The sequence below is a fragment of the Bos grunniens genome, chromosome 10 (assembly GCF_055505025.1).
Source record: "Bos grunniens cultivar Pamir isolate PY7600 chromosome 10, Bosgru_T2T1.0, whole genome shotgun sequence".
NCBI lineage: Eukaryota > Metazoa > Chordata > Mammalia > Artiodactyla > Bovidae > Bos > Bos grunniens.
Genome location: NC_141174.1, coordinates 17,181,463 through 17,199,101, shown reverse-complemented (window position 1 = coordinate 17,199,101; position 17,639 = coordinate 17,181,463). Strand labels below are relative to the sequence as shown.

Below are 17,639 nucleotides of genomic sequence, written 5' to 3'. Positions count from 1 at the left end.
TCAGTGATTGCCCCAACTCTACGCCCACAGCCTATAGCCTATGGGGTCTCTTCACCTGCAGGTGTCCCTCTTGGGAGACCATAGGCAAGGGAGCTCACAGCCATTCACCTTCCCCACATCCCCCAACCTGTGGGAAATGACTGCTGGAGGTCCCTAAGTGTCCCCTCTCCCTGTCCCTTGTCACTATTCAGTTCTCCATCCCTCCAACCTCCAGCCAGATAGCACACAGGCTAGTCTGAATGGCAAATCCAGCTCCAGGGAGAGGAGGGTAGACACCAGCAGCCCAGGTGTCCAATGACTACCCCTCCCTCTCTCTCCTCCCCCACCACCCCGTACCCTCCTCCATCCCGCTGCTTATGGAGGCTGAAGAAGGGCGTACTGAGTGATGTTTGAGCCTGGCAGGACTACTTCAGCCATCTCCTATTAATCATAAATCCTGTAGACAGACGTGTCCAACCCCAAATTGCTGCTTCTTTGTTTTAAAAAGTGTGGGGGTGCTCAAGACCCCTTTCTCCTAAGTGCTGGGTCCAGTCTCCAATGTGAAAACCAATGAAGTCCACCCCACATCCTGAATCCATGATTACAGTCCATCTCTCCACTCAAATACGAGATCCATGAGAGCAGGTCCTGGATGCTTTATTCCCCACTGGGTCCCTGGTGCCTAGGTACACAGGTGGGGCTCCACAAAGAGATAAAGAGCAAAAGACAAGGGCCTGCTACGTCCTGAATGACCTGAAAGGATGGCCAGCGTGGCCAGATGCACCAGTCAGCTCCCTTCCTACTGGCTCCAGCTGTGAGGTTCTGGCCACAGATGCAGAGTTTTGCTTCTGGCCTCTGGCTGCTCCCCTGGTCTAGTTCTCTCCAGGGGTGGCTGGTCTGGGTGGAGAGGCAGACCTCCATGTGGGTGACTTGTGAAGCCGAGAGCCTGGGACATGCTACAAGGGCTGGGGTAGTGTCCCTGGGGCCCCATCAGAAACTGACTAAAGGGGAGGGGTGCTCTTCTTGGCTACCCATCCCTCCGAGGCAACAGCTCAGAACGGGTGTAGCCCAAGAGGGAAGAGGCAGAAGAGAAAATACCTTTCTCCCACGAAGCATGTCCTGCGGGGCCAGCCCACACCCACTCTGTGATCGCCGGCCAGAAGCACACTCTGACCGGGGTGTCCTCCAGGGCGGCCCAGGCCTCAGTGGTGGACAGACCACCAAGGGCAGCTGCCTCGGCAGCGCTGCCCCACCCAGACCATCCCTGGCTTCCCTCCAAAGCCTGAGGAGGGCTCCGGCCCCAGGCCCTGTGGCTTTATCTGAGCAGCCTGCAATCAGAGAGAACAGGGAGCACCCTGTCCCTAAACATAGCAGGAAAACAGACACACCTTGGGGGTCGAAGGCTGAAGGGAGTCAGATAATAAGTGATTTGGATTGTGGGGGGGGGGAAGCATTTTTTCCTCCTTTCATGCCAAGGCATTCAAGAGGAGACAGAGGAAGATGGGAGGCCCAGGGCGGAAGAAATCAGGCAGCATCTGCCAGTCCCTGCATTCAGCAGCCGGAGCAGGCTGGAGGTGGCGTGGTTTAGGTCTCTGGAGCCAGAAGCCGTGGCACCTGAGAGCCAGGCATTGGGCTGGGGGTAGGGTGACCCTGGGGAAGGTGGCAGGTACCAGGGGAAGAGGATTGTGCTCTTGAATTTGAGGGTGTTCAGGGGTGGCTGAAGCCTGGGTACCCAAGTTTAGGGCCAAGCCTCCATTCTGGGAACCCCTCATTATGGGAAGAGTGGGCCTCAGGGTTTTGCCTAAAGCATCTGGAGAAGACGCCCCAGGGACTGCAGGCTGGACCCCCACGCACCCCCCACCCCCAGGCAGCCTTGGAACCCACGGTCCTCTTTCCTCCGTCCCCCTTCCACTTCCTGCTGTCGCCCGCTGCTCTGACAGGAACGCTCCCCTGGAAAGCAGTTGCAGACTAGAATACTTTATTCAAGAGAATCTGGCTTGGCAGTCAGACAGCCACGCGAGGGCAGCTCACTCCATGTCCAGCTTGGGGCCCACTTTTTGCCTTTGTCCTTGAGAGGGGCAGGACGATGATGCCTTGGCCACAAAGAACAATGTCCCAGCACAAGCAGCAGTTAAGAGGTGAGGCGAGACTGAGGGGACGAGGAGTGGCAGAGGCCCCCCAGGCAAGCACTGTTTTCCAGAGCTGAACGTCCAACCTCCGGGGTGCAGAGTGGCTGCCCGCCCACCCTCTCAGCAGGGCCAGGGTGGCCAGAGCAGGGGCCTCCACACCCCCCACTTCCACCAGGAGCTGCCCCAGCAAGGCTTGCTGGTCTGCGCAGAGCCCAAGGTTCCGGGAGGGCAGGTGGTGGGTCTCCAGTCCTTCCTTCTCCAGCCTCCTGGAGACCCCCGGGGCCTCTGGGGCCAGGCCTGCCCATCACAAAGCCGTAAGTCTTGCTCCTTCTCAAGCTGAAGCCACATGGGTCTGTCTTCTTTCTCTCACGTTCTGTTTAAGGCACTGAATTCCTGAGGGTCCTGTCCCATGGAGGGAGTGAGTCATTCAGCAGGGATACAATTGGCTAATAAATAGAGGGCAGGTGCCAGCAGGGAGGTAACTGAGAACGTGACGGTAATAAATACACGAGCCGGGTGTGGGGGGTCTCTCTCTTCCGAGGGACTGGTTACCTCTGGGAAATAGTATCACCACACCTGCCAGAGACCAAACACAGAAAGAAGGTATCAGTCCAAGGTGGAGGGTGGGAGGACTTCCTGGAGGGGAAGCTTGGACAGGGAGCACGGAGAGCCTGCAATGCTCCTGGATCTCTGCTTGCACGAGGCTGAGAAGCAGCTAGGAACTGGTCTTCACCAAGCACTTACCCAGGTGCTCAGGCCTGCGCCAAGCACTCTCTCATTTACCCTTAACGATATTCCACAAGGAAGGGCGCAATTACTATCATCCTTTGGCAGATGAGGCAATGGAGGCTCAGAGAGGTTAAGAAACTTGCCCAAGGTCACACAGCAAGTTAGTGACAAAGCCGGCTTTAAACACAGTCTGGCTCCATGCACCAATGCCTTTGGTTACTTGGGGCAGCAATCTTCAAACAAGGATACCAGAACCCCTGGATGCACATGAAGATTGTCCAAGTCCTATGTGAGTATTGGTGATTTTAAAGGAATCTGCTCCCAGCCTCTACCTGCACTCTGCCTGAAAACTGTCTGCGACAGAGATCTGCTTCCCATCATCTTGTTGCCAAAGGCCCTTCTCCCTCAGAAAGGAAGGAAGTTCCTGTTACAGTACTTTGCCCCAAGGTAAAAAGGATTCAGGGGGACACTGAATACAAGAACAATTTGATAGATATTGGTGTAGGTGGTTGAGAAAAGAAATATGGTGAGCTATTGGGTAACCAAGTCTTTCGCAAGTCAGGTGGTTTCCACGTCTGCTTTCAACAAAATTGAAGAGATTAGCTAAATCGTCAGGTAATGTCAAGAGAAGTAAATTCTTATAGCAGATCACTTTCAGGTTTTTGGCAAATATTGATAACTTGGAAGGAGTTCAAGTGATCGAGTAACACCCAGCCCCATTTACTTATTTATGTGAACAGTTTTTCAGTCTTTTCATCTGCAAAAAATGAACAGGAATGGAATTACTGCTGAATCCAGTCTCAGTCTGGCAGGAGATAATGTTCATTGCCGGGTTCATCAACTAATTGAAAAGAAGTAGCTACATCCATCTCATTGAGATGCAACCCCAGTAAGATTGATTGTCCTTTTGTGCTTAGCATCTAGTAAAATATAATGTATTTGTGCTGTTTTAACCTATGGGTACTACTAACAATTACTGTGATAATTCATTCCAAAAAAATTTAATTTCGAGTTTTCTGCTCACAGGAAAATTTAAAATAATTCAAACTCATATACCATTGTTGTGGCAGATAAGTAAGACAAGGTGGTACATAAAAGATGTTTGACTATTTAAAAAATATTACATTAGGCTGAAATTCTTGGGAAAAGTAAAATGGAAAGACATGTTCGAGGCAAAAAGAAGCAATGGAAATATGCAGCTATTAAAGGAGAGTGTTCATATACTTTTTGATGTTGTTAAACAATTTTTAAAAAGTGGATGATGGTATTAAATTTGGATGGCTTATTCCACAGGATACATCTGGAGAGTGATATAATGGCTTTATATTAAAATATTAATATATTACATCCTTTGCAACTATCTACAATGTTGATGAAAAAGGTTAATGTCGACTTAAAAATGAACAAGGGGGCACCTGGGCTTTGGAAGTTCTTTCAAGAGATTCCCGAATGAAACATTTGAGGGCTGCTACCCCAGCAGCTAGGACAGGACGCTTTCCATCTGGGGCTGCCTGGCTGGGGAGCCCTGTGGGGACTGCCAGCCCCTCTCCTAGTCACTGCTTGGAACCAGGGGAGAAATAAGGGCTACATGCCTGCAGGGACCAACCTCCCCAGAATCCCTAGCTTCACGGAACGGGGTGGACGTGTCTGCTCCTGCAGGGACAGGCTCACAGGGTAGAACTTGGCCAGCTCCAGCCCCATGACATGAGAAGATCTGTGGAAAAGACAGGACTGTGGAGACAGTCCTGTCGCTGGGAGGAGACTGGCCTTGAAGGAGAACCGTGGTGTGACTGAGTTACTGCGCATGTGAGCTACTTTATTTTTCCTGTTTACTCTCACAGATTCGGGGTTGCCCTTTGCTAATTCTGCTCTTCCAACACTCAGGCCTGGACCCCAGCCACCTTCTCCAGAGGTGAAGCCAAATGGACAGGTAACATGGACAAAGAAAGAAAAGCAAGTAGACCCCAAGGCTCCCTGGGAGTGAAAGAAATACTTGCCTGAGAGCCAGTGAGGGGCTCTACCTTCCCTATGGCCTCCAGGAGGTAGTCCTGGCTAAATTTTTGGACTTTAAAAAAAAAAATTCTTACTTTAAAAAAAAATTGTTTTGGCCACACCCTGTAGCATGTGGGACCTTAGTTTCCTGACCAGGGATCAAACTGGCTACCCGTGCGTTGGAAGGTGGAGTCTTAACCACTGGGCCGCTGGCCTGTGCGTGTGCTAAGTCGCTTCAGTTGGGTCTAACTCTTTACCACCCTATGGACTGTAGCCCACCAGCCTCAGTCCCTAAATTTTTGGACTTTCTAACACTAGAGTGTAAGCCCTGTAAGGGCAGAAATATTATTGGTCTGCCCACAAAAGTGCCTGGCACACAGTAAGTGCTTGGTAAATGTTTGTAGATCGACCGAATGCTTGGTTGACCCCGCTGACCCTCATTCTACACACAGAAAAACTAGGCTCAGAGAGGTGATGGGACTTGCTCAAGGCCACACAGAGACTCAGAACGAAGCCGGGACGGCTTCCTGGTTCTTATCTCGGCTCACTGGAGGCTTCCTAGGGCCTGGAATCTCTAGGTTCTGGCCCGCACCGCTGGCTTTGTCCCTCCCCGACCACTGATCGTGCTGGCAGGGTGGGGCTCCCCTCTGGCCCAGCCTCCTTGCCATCCCTGGGCACCCCCATGCACTCACAGGTGACAGTCTTTGTGTTTCTGCTCCTCTCTCTTCCTCGGGCCCCTGACCCTGGATCTCCTCCTGCAATAAGCCAAAAGCGTCAAGACAGAGCGGCTGGGGGCCCCCATGCTAGGTCAGGCGTTGGCAGGCCTGAGAACAGCCCGGTACCCCTGCCAGGCTGCTTACCTTGTTTGCTTCATCTTCTCCCATAGAGGTCTGGAAAAACAGAGAGAGGAACGGAGGAGAATTAGGACAGCCGTGGATCGGGGCTCCCTGGCCAGACTTCCCTGCCATCACTGGGGCTGGCCCTGTAGTTGGTGCTGAAGCCACTAGGGGGTAGCATGGAGCTAGTGAGGGAGAGATGCCCAGAGGCTTGGGGGCTTCCACTCCCACTCTAGGCCCTGGCGACCCCACTAAGAGAGGTGCGAATGCCCTCTTGGGGGTCCTCTCCACACCCATCTGCTCTCCTCTGCTTCTTGGAATCAAATCTGGGGGCCAAGTCTGCTCTCTGCAGCCTTTCTCTGTTCACTTCCTTCCCTTGCACCTGCCAGGGTGCCCTTTCCTTCCAGGGTGCCCTCTGGGAGTCTCCTCACTGACAGTGAATGAGGGGCAAGGCCACCTGTCAAGGCACAACTACCACCACCCTACCCTGGGGACGTGTGACGTTGCAGCAATCTTAAGGACTCAGGGAGTGGGATGACAGGAGGTGATCGAAAGCCCCACAGTCACCAGACTTGTCCTGGCTCTGTCTCCCAGGGCCGTGGCTGTTGGCCCAGAAGAGAGAAGAAAGGTGGCCCTGTTGCTCAGCCCTCTGGACGGCGACAGTCTTCCCTGGGAACCAGGGTGGGGGCGTGGGACAGCGTGGTGACAGTCAGCTTTGGGCCAGGGAAGGCTGCCCTAGGCTGGCCATCTCCCTTGGGAGCCAGGGCAGGGTACCAGCACCTCCTGGGACTGTCTGGTCCTGTCTCTGCCATCTGGGACCAGTCAGAGACACTCTTGGGCCCTTAATCTTCTCATCTGTCTGCCCCAACATACAGGTTATGAGGGCAAAGGTGATGGGGAAGGGGAAAGGTTGCTGTCTAGCACTGCCAAGGAGGACTTGCTACTCAACTGTTGTTACATGGCCAAGTCCTGGCAAGGGAGGATGGGAGGAAGCGGATTGAGGCAGGGCTTCGAGCGGTGGTATAGGTCCAAGAGCAGTGGCCAGAGCCCAGACACCAGGCAGGGCCAAGCCCAGGGCAGTCCTGGAGCTTCTGTAGAGCGTGGTAATGGCCATGAGAGGTAGCATAAGAAAGGGCAGGTTTAGGGGTCAACAGGCTGGGGTCAACCCACTAGCTGTGGCAAATCACGTAACCTTAGCAAGCCTCGGTTTCCTCATCTGTAAAATGGGTGGTTAGGAGACCAAGGACCTGGTCTGTCTTGCTCACCACTATATCCCAAGCATCTGAGACCATACCTAGCCTACACTAAGTGCTCAGTAGATGTTTGCTGATTAAATCAGAAAATACACTCAGGTCGGGTGCCTATGCTGGGCAAGGCACAGAGTAGATGCACCATAAATGGTGGTTCTCCCCCTCTTCCTGCCCCAAGATATGGCTCAGGACCTCTGGTCCCATGCCTCCATCCCATGGCCCAGAGGTATCAGGAGTGCCCCTGAACCAGTCGCCGGTGCCAGGCCTGCTGCTCCCGGTAACTAATGCTAAGAGCACCCTGGGCACCAGCAGCAAGATGTGTTGGGGAGAGGCTCTGCCAGGTGGAGACTTGACTTTAAAGAAAGCCTGTGCCTCCTTCCCTCTGCCCCTTCCCTCCTACCAGGGTTTGTCTGTCTTTGAGCTCCTCAATCCCGTTTCCCGCTCCCGTGGGTCCAAGTGCCTCTTCCAGCGCCCTGGCATCCCCATCCCAGCTCAAGGAGGGAGACGGCGTGCCCAAGCCTGGCCAGTTTGGGAGGGACCCTGGCTCCCTCTGTCCCTGTGGCTTCTCAGTAGCTATGCTCCAGCTCCTGGGACCAGCTCCCTGGGCTGCCACTGGTCCCCGATTTCCCTGGCCTCCATCAGCTAGGGAGGAGGCACAGACTGCAGCACGGATGGGCAACCCCTGGCTGATGCCGCCAGGTGTGTGGGGGCTGTCCCGGCCGCACCCGAGGACCCACTTGCACTCGCAGCGGACGTGCTGAGAGAAGCTCATCTCCACAAAGAAGGGCTGGTCCAGAGAGCGGTACTTCATGAGCTGTGAGGAGACAAAGGTTGGGTGACTGGACTGCGGGGGTGGCCTGCGGGTTTCCAATACTCCGTTCAGCCATCCCTTAGGGGAGGACCAGACTCCCTATTTCCCACCAGCCTTTGTACTACATGGGTTTCCCTGGTGGCTCAGATGGTAAAGAATCTGCCTGCAATGCAGGAGACCTGGGTTCAATCCCTGGGTAGGGATGATCCCCTGGAGAAGGGATAAGCTACCCACTCCAGTGTTCTTGGGCTTCCCTGGTGGCTCTGATGGTAAAGAATCAGCCTGCAATGTGGGAGACCTGGGTTCAATTCCTGGGTAGGGAAGATCCCTTGGAGGGGGGCTTGGCAACCCACTCCAGTATTCATGCCTGGAGAATCCCATGGACAGAAGATCCCGTGATACAGTCCATGGGATCGCAAAGAGTCGGACATAACTGAGCGACTAACGCTTACTTACTTACTTCTGTACTACACACCCTCATTATGCTTGGAGCGTGGGGCAAACAGCCCTCCTACCTGCCTGCAGACCTGAGGGAGGCTCCCATTCCCCCTCTTCCCAGGGCCATCAGCAAAGCACAGGATAGGAAGGTGGCCTGTGCTCTGAAGGCAGGAAGACCTATGTTTAAATCTTGGCTTTTCCACTTGCTAAGTAGGTGAAATATCATCTCTGAAGCTCAGCTTCCCTCTGTAAAATGGGAATATCACTTGGCTCCAAGGACTGAATGTTGAGGTAACATTTCTGAAGCACAGTGCTTGGAAATTTCTGAAGTTTCAAGTGCTCAGAAAAAAAGACCAACATTGTGAGTGTGAGTGTGGAAGCAAAGCTCAGGGCACCAAACACTCCTGGTATAAAAAGGGATGTCTTGAATAAGAACAGATTTCTTTCCCAACCTCAATCAGATATCTTGTGTCCTGGGATAGGGCTAAGCCAGAGCCTGAGAAAGCTGCTAAGGGAGGAGGAGAGGGGGGCTCAAAGATGGGGTGGGGACTCAAGAAGGAGGAGTGCTGTGGGTAAGAACACCTGGGTGTCAGTTTGGATCCTGTGGCCCTGGCCTACCCTCTCCTGGCCCCCTCTCTTGGGGACCAGGCTCTGTGGCCCTCTGAGCAGCTGTGGATGGCGGGGCAGGCTGGGGCCCGAGCCGGGGTGTCACCCTACCTGCATGGTGACGTTGGCTGTCTCCAGGGGCACACAGTGCATGCTCTCATCGCTGCAGCAGCCAGTGCAGCGCATCAGGGAGACGCAGGATGGGCTGAATAGATGCTCCATCTCGCTGGGGTACTCAGACACAATGTCCACCAACCTCTCCACCGGCCGGCAGTAGCTGCGGCTCCACACTTGCTGGAAGGGCACCACTGCGAGGAGGCACAGACAGCTGGCTCAGGTCCCCGGGCACGGCAGGTCCTCCCAGGTCCAGCCCACACCCGCTCCTCCAGGAAGCCCCCAGCCTACGTGAGCGCTCCCCCTGCTCTGAACTCCTGACGTCAATTCTCTGGGACGACAGTTGGGCCTCCCCTCTGCCCGCCCCGGCTCATCTGCTAGATGGAAATCCCAGGGGAACAGAACTTCTTAGGGGCTTGTGATCCTCGGCTCTGTTCTCAGCTCAGGTGCCGGCATCAGCCTCGGGGGCCTTGGAGCTCGGAGGAGCGTGTCCTGGTAGTCTCCCCAGGCCCTCTGGATCTTTCTCAGGGCCTGACCTGGTCCTCTCTTGGTGTTGGGGAATTGGCAGAATACAGTTAGCTCTGCAAGTTCCGCAAGACTGGCTTGCAGAGTCCCACAGGGAGGGTGAACCTTCCCCTTAGTCCTTATTTCCTCTAATGTCTGGGCTAGCTCCTCCGCCTGGTGGCCCAGACTGCAGCCAACGATGTGCCCCGTCCCCGCTCTCCATTTTCGGTTGGACCACCCTTGCATGGGCCCAGGGCCGCATCACTCAGATACCCTCTATCGGTCCATGCTCCTTGCCCCTTTCTCATTTCTAACCAAATAAAGCCCACCACCCACTCCTCCAGCCCTGCCTCCCTGCCTCCTCTCTGAAGCCTTCTCCAACTTGTCTGATATGAACAGACGTTCCTCTTTTGAGCATAACTCAGCCCCAAGAGCTTGCTTTATCTACGTCACTGGTGGCTTTTATCGTTTTTACAAGCGAGTTGAGGCTCCTTGTAGACAGGCACCCAAACATCCAGTAAACACAGGCTAGGTAATTACTGATTGAGTAGATGATAGTTCACTGAAAATTATCAGGGATATCCCTGGCCCCCACAATGTCCTGGTGATCGTGACTGGATCTTTGGGGGCCTGATCTGGAGTCTCTTAAAAGATGCTGCTCCTTTCGGGGAGGGCCTGGGGCCTGGACCCATACACAGATTCGCAGGAAGTGAATAGCCAGAGCTAGGAGACTGGCTCCTGGTCCCGGCCCTGTGCTGGCTGTGTGACCTTGGGGAGGTCACTGCACCTTTCTGGGGGTATCAGTTTCTCCAGCTGGGGAAAAAGAAGAAGGCTGGGAAGAGATGGTTGCTAAGGGCTCCCCCAGCTCTGACAGGCGCTCTGTGTTTCTGAGTGCACTGTGCACACGACCCAGCCCAACCTTGAGACTGCGGGCGGAGACACATCGCCAATCCTGGGTCACCCTGCCCTGCACTGGATGGTCGTCCTCCTCTGGTGGGGGAGGACAGGGGAGCTGGACCACCTGGGGTCCCTGCAGCCTCTGCCCTGGTGCAATGGCTGCTCCCAGCAGCCCCTCACTTCCTTCCACAGCCCTTCCTAGGAGGCAGAAGGGGCTGAAGTCCATTCTACTGAGCCTGCAAGGACGTGAGTCTCAGGGTAATCTCGGAGGAAGAATAAACTTCAGCCCTAGCAGAGGCCCTCAGGAAAGGCTGCAAGCGGGTGGAAAATACCCAAGAGGCGGTGTGTCCACGTGGAGCTGGCTGGGGCAGCACAGAGCAATAAACCATGCTTATCTGGGCGTCTGCGGCTCCATTCTGCCCTGTCTGTTGCAGGGGCACTAGGGTTGGGTCCGGGGATGGGAAGGGGACCAGAGGCCTCCCTGATCCTGCCTCTCCAGGCCTCTGGGCCACTCTCCCTGGACCCAAGCAGGAAACAAGGCCATGTACGCCAGGCAGCCCAAAGCCCCAGGAAACTGGCCTTTGTAGGGAGAGGTCAGAGGAGCAGCTCCCTAATGTACCTCCATGAGTGCGTGTTTAGTCTAAAACCTTCATGAGCACTACATAACTCTCAACGTTTAATCTCTGCCTTGGAAAACGTAAATAACAGGAGAAGAGTAGCCGGCTGCCAAAGTGCCATAGAAGGTTCAGGGTCCCGCCCTGGGACCAGCCATCAGGAAGAGCACAGAAGCAGAGGAGGGGCCCTGAAGCCCCCTACCATCCCACAAGCAGACTCCAGCCCAGCCGGGCTGTGGGGCCACTGCCAGGTTAAGCAGAGCCCGGCAGGGCTGAGAAGGCAGAAGAGACTTCCTGTTCCCCCCACGCCCAGGCTCCAGGGCCCTGAAGCCCGGCACGTCCTGGGCCACACGGCCCAGATGGCGTTGGGAGAGGGCAGGGAAGGTGGTGGGCTGGGCCTGGTTTACCTGGTGGTCATCAAGGAAGAGAGCCGCTCATCCCTGGGGCTGCTGTCTCGGGGTATGGGAGAAACAGAGGGTGCTGGGCGAGGGGCCGGCTGAGAGAGTGCGGAGACTGCTCCCAGATGTGGGCTGAGCCCCTCAGCAAAGAGCTCTGCTCACCTGCTCCTGAGAGCACTTCCTCTGGCCCCCGACCTGCTCAGAGGCCAGGGTCCGAGAGAGGAACGGTGCGGGGGCGGTTGCCTGTGGCTCAGGCAGGCGCCTGGCTGCCCCCAGGGCCATGAGTGGGCTCCCTTGCCAGCCCCTGGGCAAGCTTCCAGTCTGGCTCCAGCTGCCTAACACCCAGGACAGAGGAGATCCCTGGATGGGAAGTGTTTCATCCTGAGAGCAAGCGCCTGGGGAGGCCACTGGGTGGGGGAGGGGGGACAGGACTGGGCAGAGCCACGGGCCACCAGCCGAACCCAGCAGGTATCCCATCCGTGGTCACCGGCAAAGCACACAGCCAGCCTGCCTCGAGAGACAACCTGTTCATGCCTGCTCAGCTGTGAGCCATGGGGAGGCTTGGTGTCATAAACTCCAGCTCTGCCACATGTCCTGAGGAGTGTCTGAGCCTTTAGGCAACCCCAAGGGCCTCTCTGAGCCCCAGAGCCTTCATTTACAAAACGTAGAGAATATGAGGGCTTTCCTAGTTCATCACAGCTTGTGGTCAGCATGGAGTTACAGTAAGTGGCTGATACTATTCCCATGAATAGTAACAGTAAAAAAATCAACGTCTGTGGCTGCAGAATACAGAGCATTCTGTCTCTTGTCTGGTATTACTAGGGGATGTCGTTTTCAGGCTTTTGATAACTGGGGTCCAAGTTTCTTTCCCTGGTCACAATACAGGCTCCCTAATCAATGATGATGATGACAGGGGAGCTGCCCTAAGGGACTGACACTTCCAAGCCTCCTCATCCAGGTCCCTGGGATATATATATACTCTTGGGACACCTCTATGGCGTCAGAGAATCCTGCCACCTGGGAAAAAGAACCTTTAGATATCATTTGGTCTAACACTCCCATTTTACAGATGATGAAACTGAGGCTCAGATTTCTTTGTCCAAAATATACTAAAAGGATCAAAAGGGCCATGGGGTGGAGATAGGTGATAGGTCCCTCTCCAAATCCCAGAAAGCCTAATATTGTGCCAGTCCCAGAGGGGACAGCAGGGCTAGGAAGAGGGTATCAATGAAATCAATGGCTGCTACTTCCCCCACCTTCTCAGTGCCCAAGGGGCCTGGGACTCAAGCTGGCAGAGCATGACCAAGTCCAGGAGAGGCTGGCTACCAGGTGGTAGAGGGAGGGTGTTCCCAGCACGCAGAGGCTACCACGCGTGTGCGTGCGCACGTCCCTACACGCTCCCTTTCTTCCGTGGGAAGTGGTGTGTGGCCTGCCTGCACGTCTCGGAGAGGCAGGGAGGGAGGAGCAAGGCGGGGGGCCTGGCATGGGCCTCCTGCCTTCTGCACGTATGTCTCTTTGGCAAATGTCTTGCCCTTTGAAGATTCTCCCTTGATGCAACCTAGGGTGGGGAGTGGAGGGGCCGGGGAGGGCACGACTCACTCTGTCTATATGTAATCAATGGAGAGGTCTCCTCAGATCCCTTAAGTTCCTCCAGCCTGGCTGCTGGGAAGTCCTCTTGCCCCTCCCTGGTCCTCTTGATTGCTGGCCCACTGCAGCCTGCTTCTGGACCCTCAGTCTGGCCCTTGGCACTCACCGCTGCACAGCCTTCCAAGACCCCATCTGCCCCCTTGTATCATGCTGGGAAAGGGCTCTGAGCCAACTGTTTGGACACTGGGTATATGTGCTCCTGCCCTGCTCTCTGGGTGCCCGGTGACCCTGGCCCAGGAAGAGACCTCTCTAGGCCTCTGGGTCACAATGCAAGGGGGATCTCTCAGGCCCTGCCAACTCTGTCAGCTAGGGCCTCAGCTAGCTTGCAGACTCTTCCAACTTAATATTGGCCTGCACCCACTGTTCATGCCAACCCTTTCCCATCCACTGCTGAGCCCTGGGATGTGAGGGCTTGGGGAGCCCTGCACCATGCCCTCCCCGCCCAGCCAGCTTACCTTCCACCTCCGATGAAATGTTCCCAGGAGACAAGGCCCACTGCTGTGGACAGAAAGGTGCAGAGGTGAGGGGGACGACCTTGGGCCTCTGTGCTCTGGGGTCCTGTGCGTTGGCAAGAGCACAGAGGCCCCCTCCACCCTCCTGCCCACCTGCTGCTCAGACACGCTGCCCCATCTCACGGCTCGCTCTTTCCAGTGCAACTGACAACTCGAGGGAGCCTGGATGGGTCCTACTTTCTCTGGCCTCAGTTTCCTCATTTGGAAAGGGTGGGAGACTAGAGAAGTTTTTGGAGACCGATTTGCCTGCTATGTCCCAAAGATCTGGTGAGACTATGGGGGTCTCCCATCTACCCAGCCCGCAGGCAGCCTGGCTAGGTCCTGTGCAGCTTGCCTTGGCTGGGTGCCAGAGCCCAGGGGGAGGCCATCAGCCGGTGGGAGCGGAGGCGCTGGAGCCGGTGGCGCCAGGAGCTGCTGCCGCTGGTAAAGTTACACCTCTAAGCAGCCCTGCAGCAGGCGGGCGGGCGGCGGGTGGTACGGCTCTCCTGCCCCCTCGTGGGACTTGCCCAGCCCACCCACTTCTGTGCTGGGGCCCGGGACTCCCAGGGCAATGGGATAGGGCCATGGGGGTACCGTGGTGGGAAGGGAGCTTCATTGGCTTTGTCAGGATTTCACTGCCCCAGCTGGCTTGCAGCCAGACTTACCCAGCTCCTGGGAAAAGGGCTCTGCTCACTTCCCCAGGCCCCGCACTCAGGACCTCCGGCTGCCCACCCGGGGAAAGAGGGCACAGTGGGACTCTTGTCTCACCACCCCCCGCCCCAGCCCACCCAGGAGCCCTGGGCTCAACCCAGAGCCTTGGAGGGGGCAGGGCCCAGCCTCCCCTACCAATGGCCTCTTGGGCTGGCTTCCCTTCCACCAGACCAGGTCAGAGGTCCTGGGGGCGCCTGCCTGGTCACAGGGCCTCGACCCTGACCAAAAGGCCAGGGACTGGCCTGGGATTAGCAGAGAGATGCTTTTAGCAAAGCCACTGGGGGCTCTAGGGGCCAGACAGGAAACCTCCCTCCCTTCTCTGTGGCTTCCCTGCCCCCGCCAAGACAGACCCTGGGGGCTGGAGTCTGGGACAGTCCAGCCCGAGGTCTCCTCCCAGAGGACCGGTCCAGCCTGGCTCCCGGGAAGCGTGTGGACATCCTTGGGGGTGCCACTGCCCGCTGTGGGTCTGGGATTTCAGAGCCCTGCCCCTCCCCATTCTCAGGCTGGGGGTGGGAGTCTTACCGTCGTGGGCACGGCAGGCAACACCAGCCCCGTCAGGAGCTGCAGGAAGCAAGTGAACAGTCTCACGGTAGGCATCTTCTCAGACGTACCAAGCCAGGGGACTCCAAGAGAAAACCACCATGCTCATCTCCAGGGGGAGCCCCTGGCGCAGGACCGGAGTTGGATGGGAGCTGGATGCCCCCCTCACTGCTGCCCCGAGGTCCCCGTGGGCGGCCTGAGCATCCTCTGAAAGTCCTGGAGATTCTGGAGGCCCCCGCAGGTAAGGCTGATGCAGAGAGTCCGGCGGGGCCGGGCGGCGTGGGGCAGGCGGGTCCCTGGGAGGGCGGGTCAGGAGCCCCAGCGCGATCCCGGGTCCTCTCTCTCCCCCTCGTAGCCGGCCAGTGATGCCGCTTCTCGCTCAGACAGCAGCTCCCTTCTGGGACTTAAAGCTTGTTGGCGGCGGTGTTTCAGGGGCCGCGGACAGGGCGGGGCCGCACGGCCGCCCCGCCCACCGCCGACGAGGCTCCAGACCCGAGTCCCAGGGAGAGGCCGAGCCCAGCGGGGCCAGAGGGCGGCCAGGCGGCGTAGATCTGAGCCCCAGCTCCGTCGGCCGCAGTGCGTGGAAGGGGCGATCCCGATGCGGACTTGAAAGAAGGCCAGCCGGACCCGTGCCCGCATCCTGCCCGGCGACGCTTGGAGCCTGCTGCCGCCGCCAAGCACGAGGCACTATCGGACTCAGGCAGCACCCAGTGCGGGCCGCAGACAGGGGACCAGAGCTCGGCTCTGGCCACCTCGGGTGGGGGGCAACCAGGTCAGCCGGACGCCTGTGTCCAAAGCTCCTGATGTTAGCGGCCTCTGCAGAGATACCGCTTCAGAGCCCCCAGGAAGGCAGTGATTTGGTCTGGCACTTCATGGTGCCACCTTATACCATCGCCATAATCCTCCAGGGTGAAAGAATAATCAGCTCTATTCTATAGAGGAAGCCGTGTCCGACTCTTTGAGGCCCCATGGACTGCAGTCGGCCAGGCTCCGTGGACAGAGCAGAGTCTGACACGACTGAGAGACTAAGCACAGCACACAGACGAAGAAACCGAGGTTCCAAGAGTGCCCCTACCTGTATGTGTTGTACACACATATGTACTCTTGAAAAGTGTGTGTGTATGTGTGTGTAACTAAGCCAAGCCATGTGGCTGTCTCTTCAGCCCAAGCACCATCCTCCTAGCCAGGCACTCAGACAGCAGGCACCCGCCAGGACTTGAGCACTATTTCCTCTTGTGGGAAGCAGTTTTCCCAGGCCGTGCCAGCAAACTGGCCACATGTGGGTTGGAGAGGGGCCGAGTGCAGCATTTCCTCCAGGTCCCAGGAGAAGGAGGAGGTGTTCCAGTGCAGCAGGGGTCTGTGTGTGTGCATGCTTGTGCCTGTGTGTGGGCATTTAGGTGTGGTCGTGAAGGTTCCCCACATGCTCTCAGTCTCTGTGTAGTCCGAGTGTCTGTGTAAATGTCGCTTGTGTGAGGGTCTGTTCTCTCGGTATCTCTGTATGCCTGTGTGATTGTGTGTGTGGTGTGTGATTTTTCTGCTGGCTTTGGAAGTCTGTCTAAATGTGACTTTCAGCGGGATTGTGAATTCGTATGCCTGCCCATGTCTTTGTGAATATCTGGGCCGGCTTCTGTGTGTGACTGTGCATCTCTCTGCATATCTGTGTGTGTCTTCAGGGGTTCATCACCGCCACCACCCTCTGTGCACAGCTTCCTGGACCCATTAACCTGGCAGGACTGGGGGTCACGGGTTGGCCTGGGCCTGGGGCTGGTGGGTGGCTGTGGGAGAAGGGGGAGGTCTGAGAGGCGGGCCCTACAACTCACATTCCAGCCAGGAAAAGAGAGGCCAGAGCAGCCCCAGCCCTCACCCCAGTGACCTCTGCGTCCGCTGTCTGCCCGCCCACCCACGTGGGGCTGCCTTCTGCTTGGCCAGCCCCAAGCCCAGAGGTCCAGGAGCCAGGGGCCAGTCACCAGCCAGCTAGGTGGGGGCTGCAAGAATTTTCTGACGAGCGCTAACATGCTGAGGCTCGTGGAGCAGACAGATTCCTTCCTGGGCCCAGGGTCTTGGTGGAGGATGTCTGGGCATCGCTGTGTGTGTATGAGGGGTGAGTAGATGAGTGTTTGGGCATATCTGGATCATATATGTTTGTCCATAATATCTGTGTTTACACATATGCATATGTTTATGTGTGTCTTTATTTCGGATTTGTGATTGTGGGCACGAGTGTGTTTTGTGCATGAGTGGGTGTATTTAAGTATCTGTATTGTACATGCTTTGGAGAAGGAAATGGCAACCCACTCCAGTGTTCTTGCCTGAAGAATTCCATGGACAGAGGAGCCTGGTGGGCTATAGTCCATGGGGTCAAAAGAGTTGGACATGACTGAGTGACAAACACACACATTGTATATGCTTGTCTTTAACGGAGTGTTTTGAGCATTTGTGCACCTTTGCATATGTATTCAGCTCAGTCTCTCAGTCGTGTCCGACTCTTTGCGACCCCATGAATTGCAGCACGCCAGGCCTCCCTGTCCATCACCAACTCCTAGAGTTTACCCAAACTCATGTCCATCGAGTCGGTGATGCCATCCAGCCATCTCATCCTCTGTCGTCCCCTTCTCCTCCTGCCCCAAATCCCTCCCAGCATCAGGGTCTTTTCCAATGAGTCAACTCTTCGCATGAAGTGGCCAAAGTACTGGAGTTTCAGCTTTAGCATCATTTCTTCCAAAGAACACCCAGGGCTGATCTCCTTTAGAATGGACTGGTTGGATCTCCTTGCAGTCCAAGGGACTCTCAAGAGTCTTCTCCAACACCACAGTTCAAAAGCATCAATTCTTTGGCGCTCAGCCTTCTTCACAGTCCATCTCTCACATCCATACATGACCACTGGAAAAACCATAGCCTTGACTAGATGGACCTTTGTTGGCAAAGTAATGTCTCTGCTTTTGAATATGCTATC

General features: G+C 56.2%; 1 protein-coding gene across 4 annotated transcripts; it reads right to left on the bottom strand.

Annotated features, from left to right (window-relative positions):
• Positions 1–1,940: 1,940 nt before the first annotated feature.
• On the bottom strand, positions 1,941–15,085 carry PGF (placental growth factor). 4 transcript variants are annotated; one of them, XM_086319630.1, is made up of 7 exons: positions 14,669–15,085; positions 13,400–13,442; positions 8,882–9,078; positions 7,653–7,729; positions 5,690–5,719; positions 5,522–5,584; positions 1,941–2,684 (listed from the first exon to the last, which is right to left on the bottom strand). In XM_086319630.1, exons 1-7 carry the CDS (start codon positions 14,741–14,743, stop codon positions 2,657–2,659), a joined length of 513 nt encoding a protein of 170 aa, XP_086175756.1. In that variant the 5' UTR covers positions 14,744–15,085; the 3' UTR covers positions 1,941–2,656. The 4 variants fall into 4 exon arrangements, with proteins under 4 accessions (XP_086175756.1, XP_086175757.1, XP_086175758.1 ...); XM_086319631.1 differs by lacking the exon at positions 5,522–5,584; XM_086319632.1 differs by lacking the exon at positions 7,653–7,729.
• Positions 15,086–17,639: the final 2,554 nt, after the last annotated feature.

Coding starts and splice junctions, on each gene's coding strand:
- PGF (XM_086319630.1), bottom strand. CDS start 14,743: ATGCCTACCGTGAGACTGTTCACTTGCTTCCTGCAGCTCCTGACGGGG. Junction 9,079..13,399: donor CATTTCATCGGAGGTGGAAG/GTAAGCTGGCTG, acceptor GCCTCCTCGCAG/TGGTGCCCTTCCAGCAAGTG. Junction 2,685..5,521: donor AAACACAAAGACTGTCACCT/GTGAGTGCATGG, acceptor GGTCTCTGGCAG/GTGTGGTGATACTATTTCCC.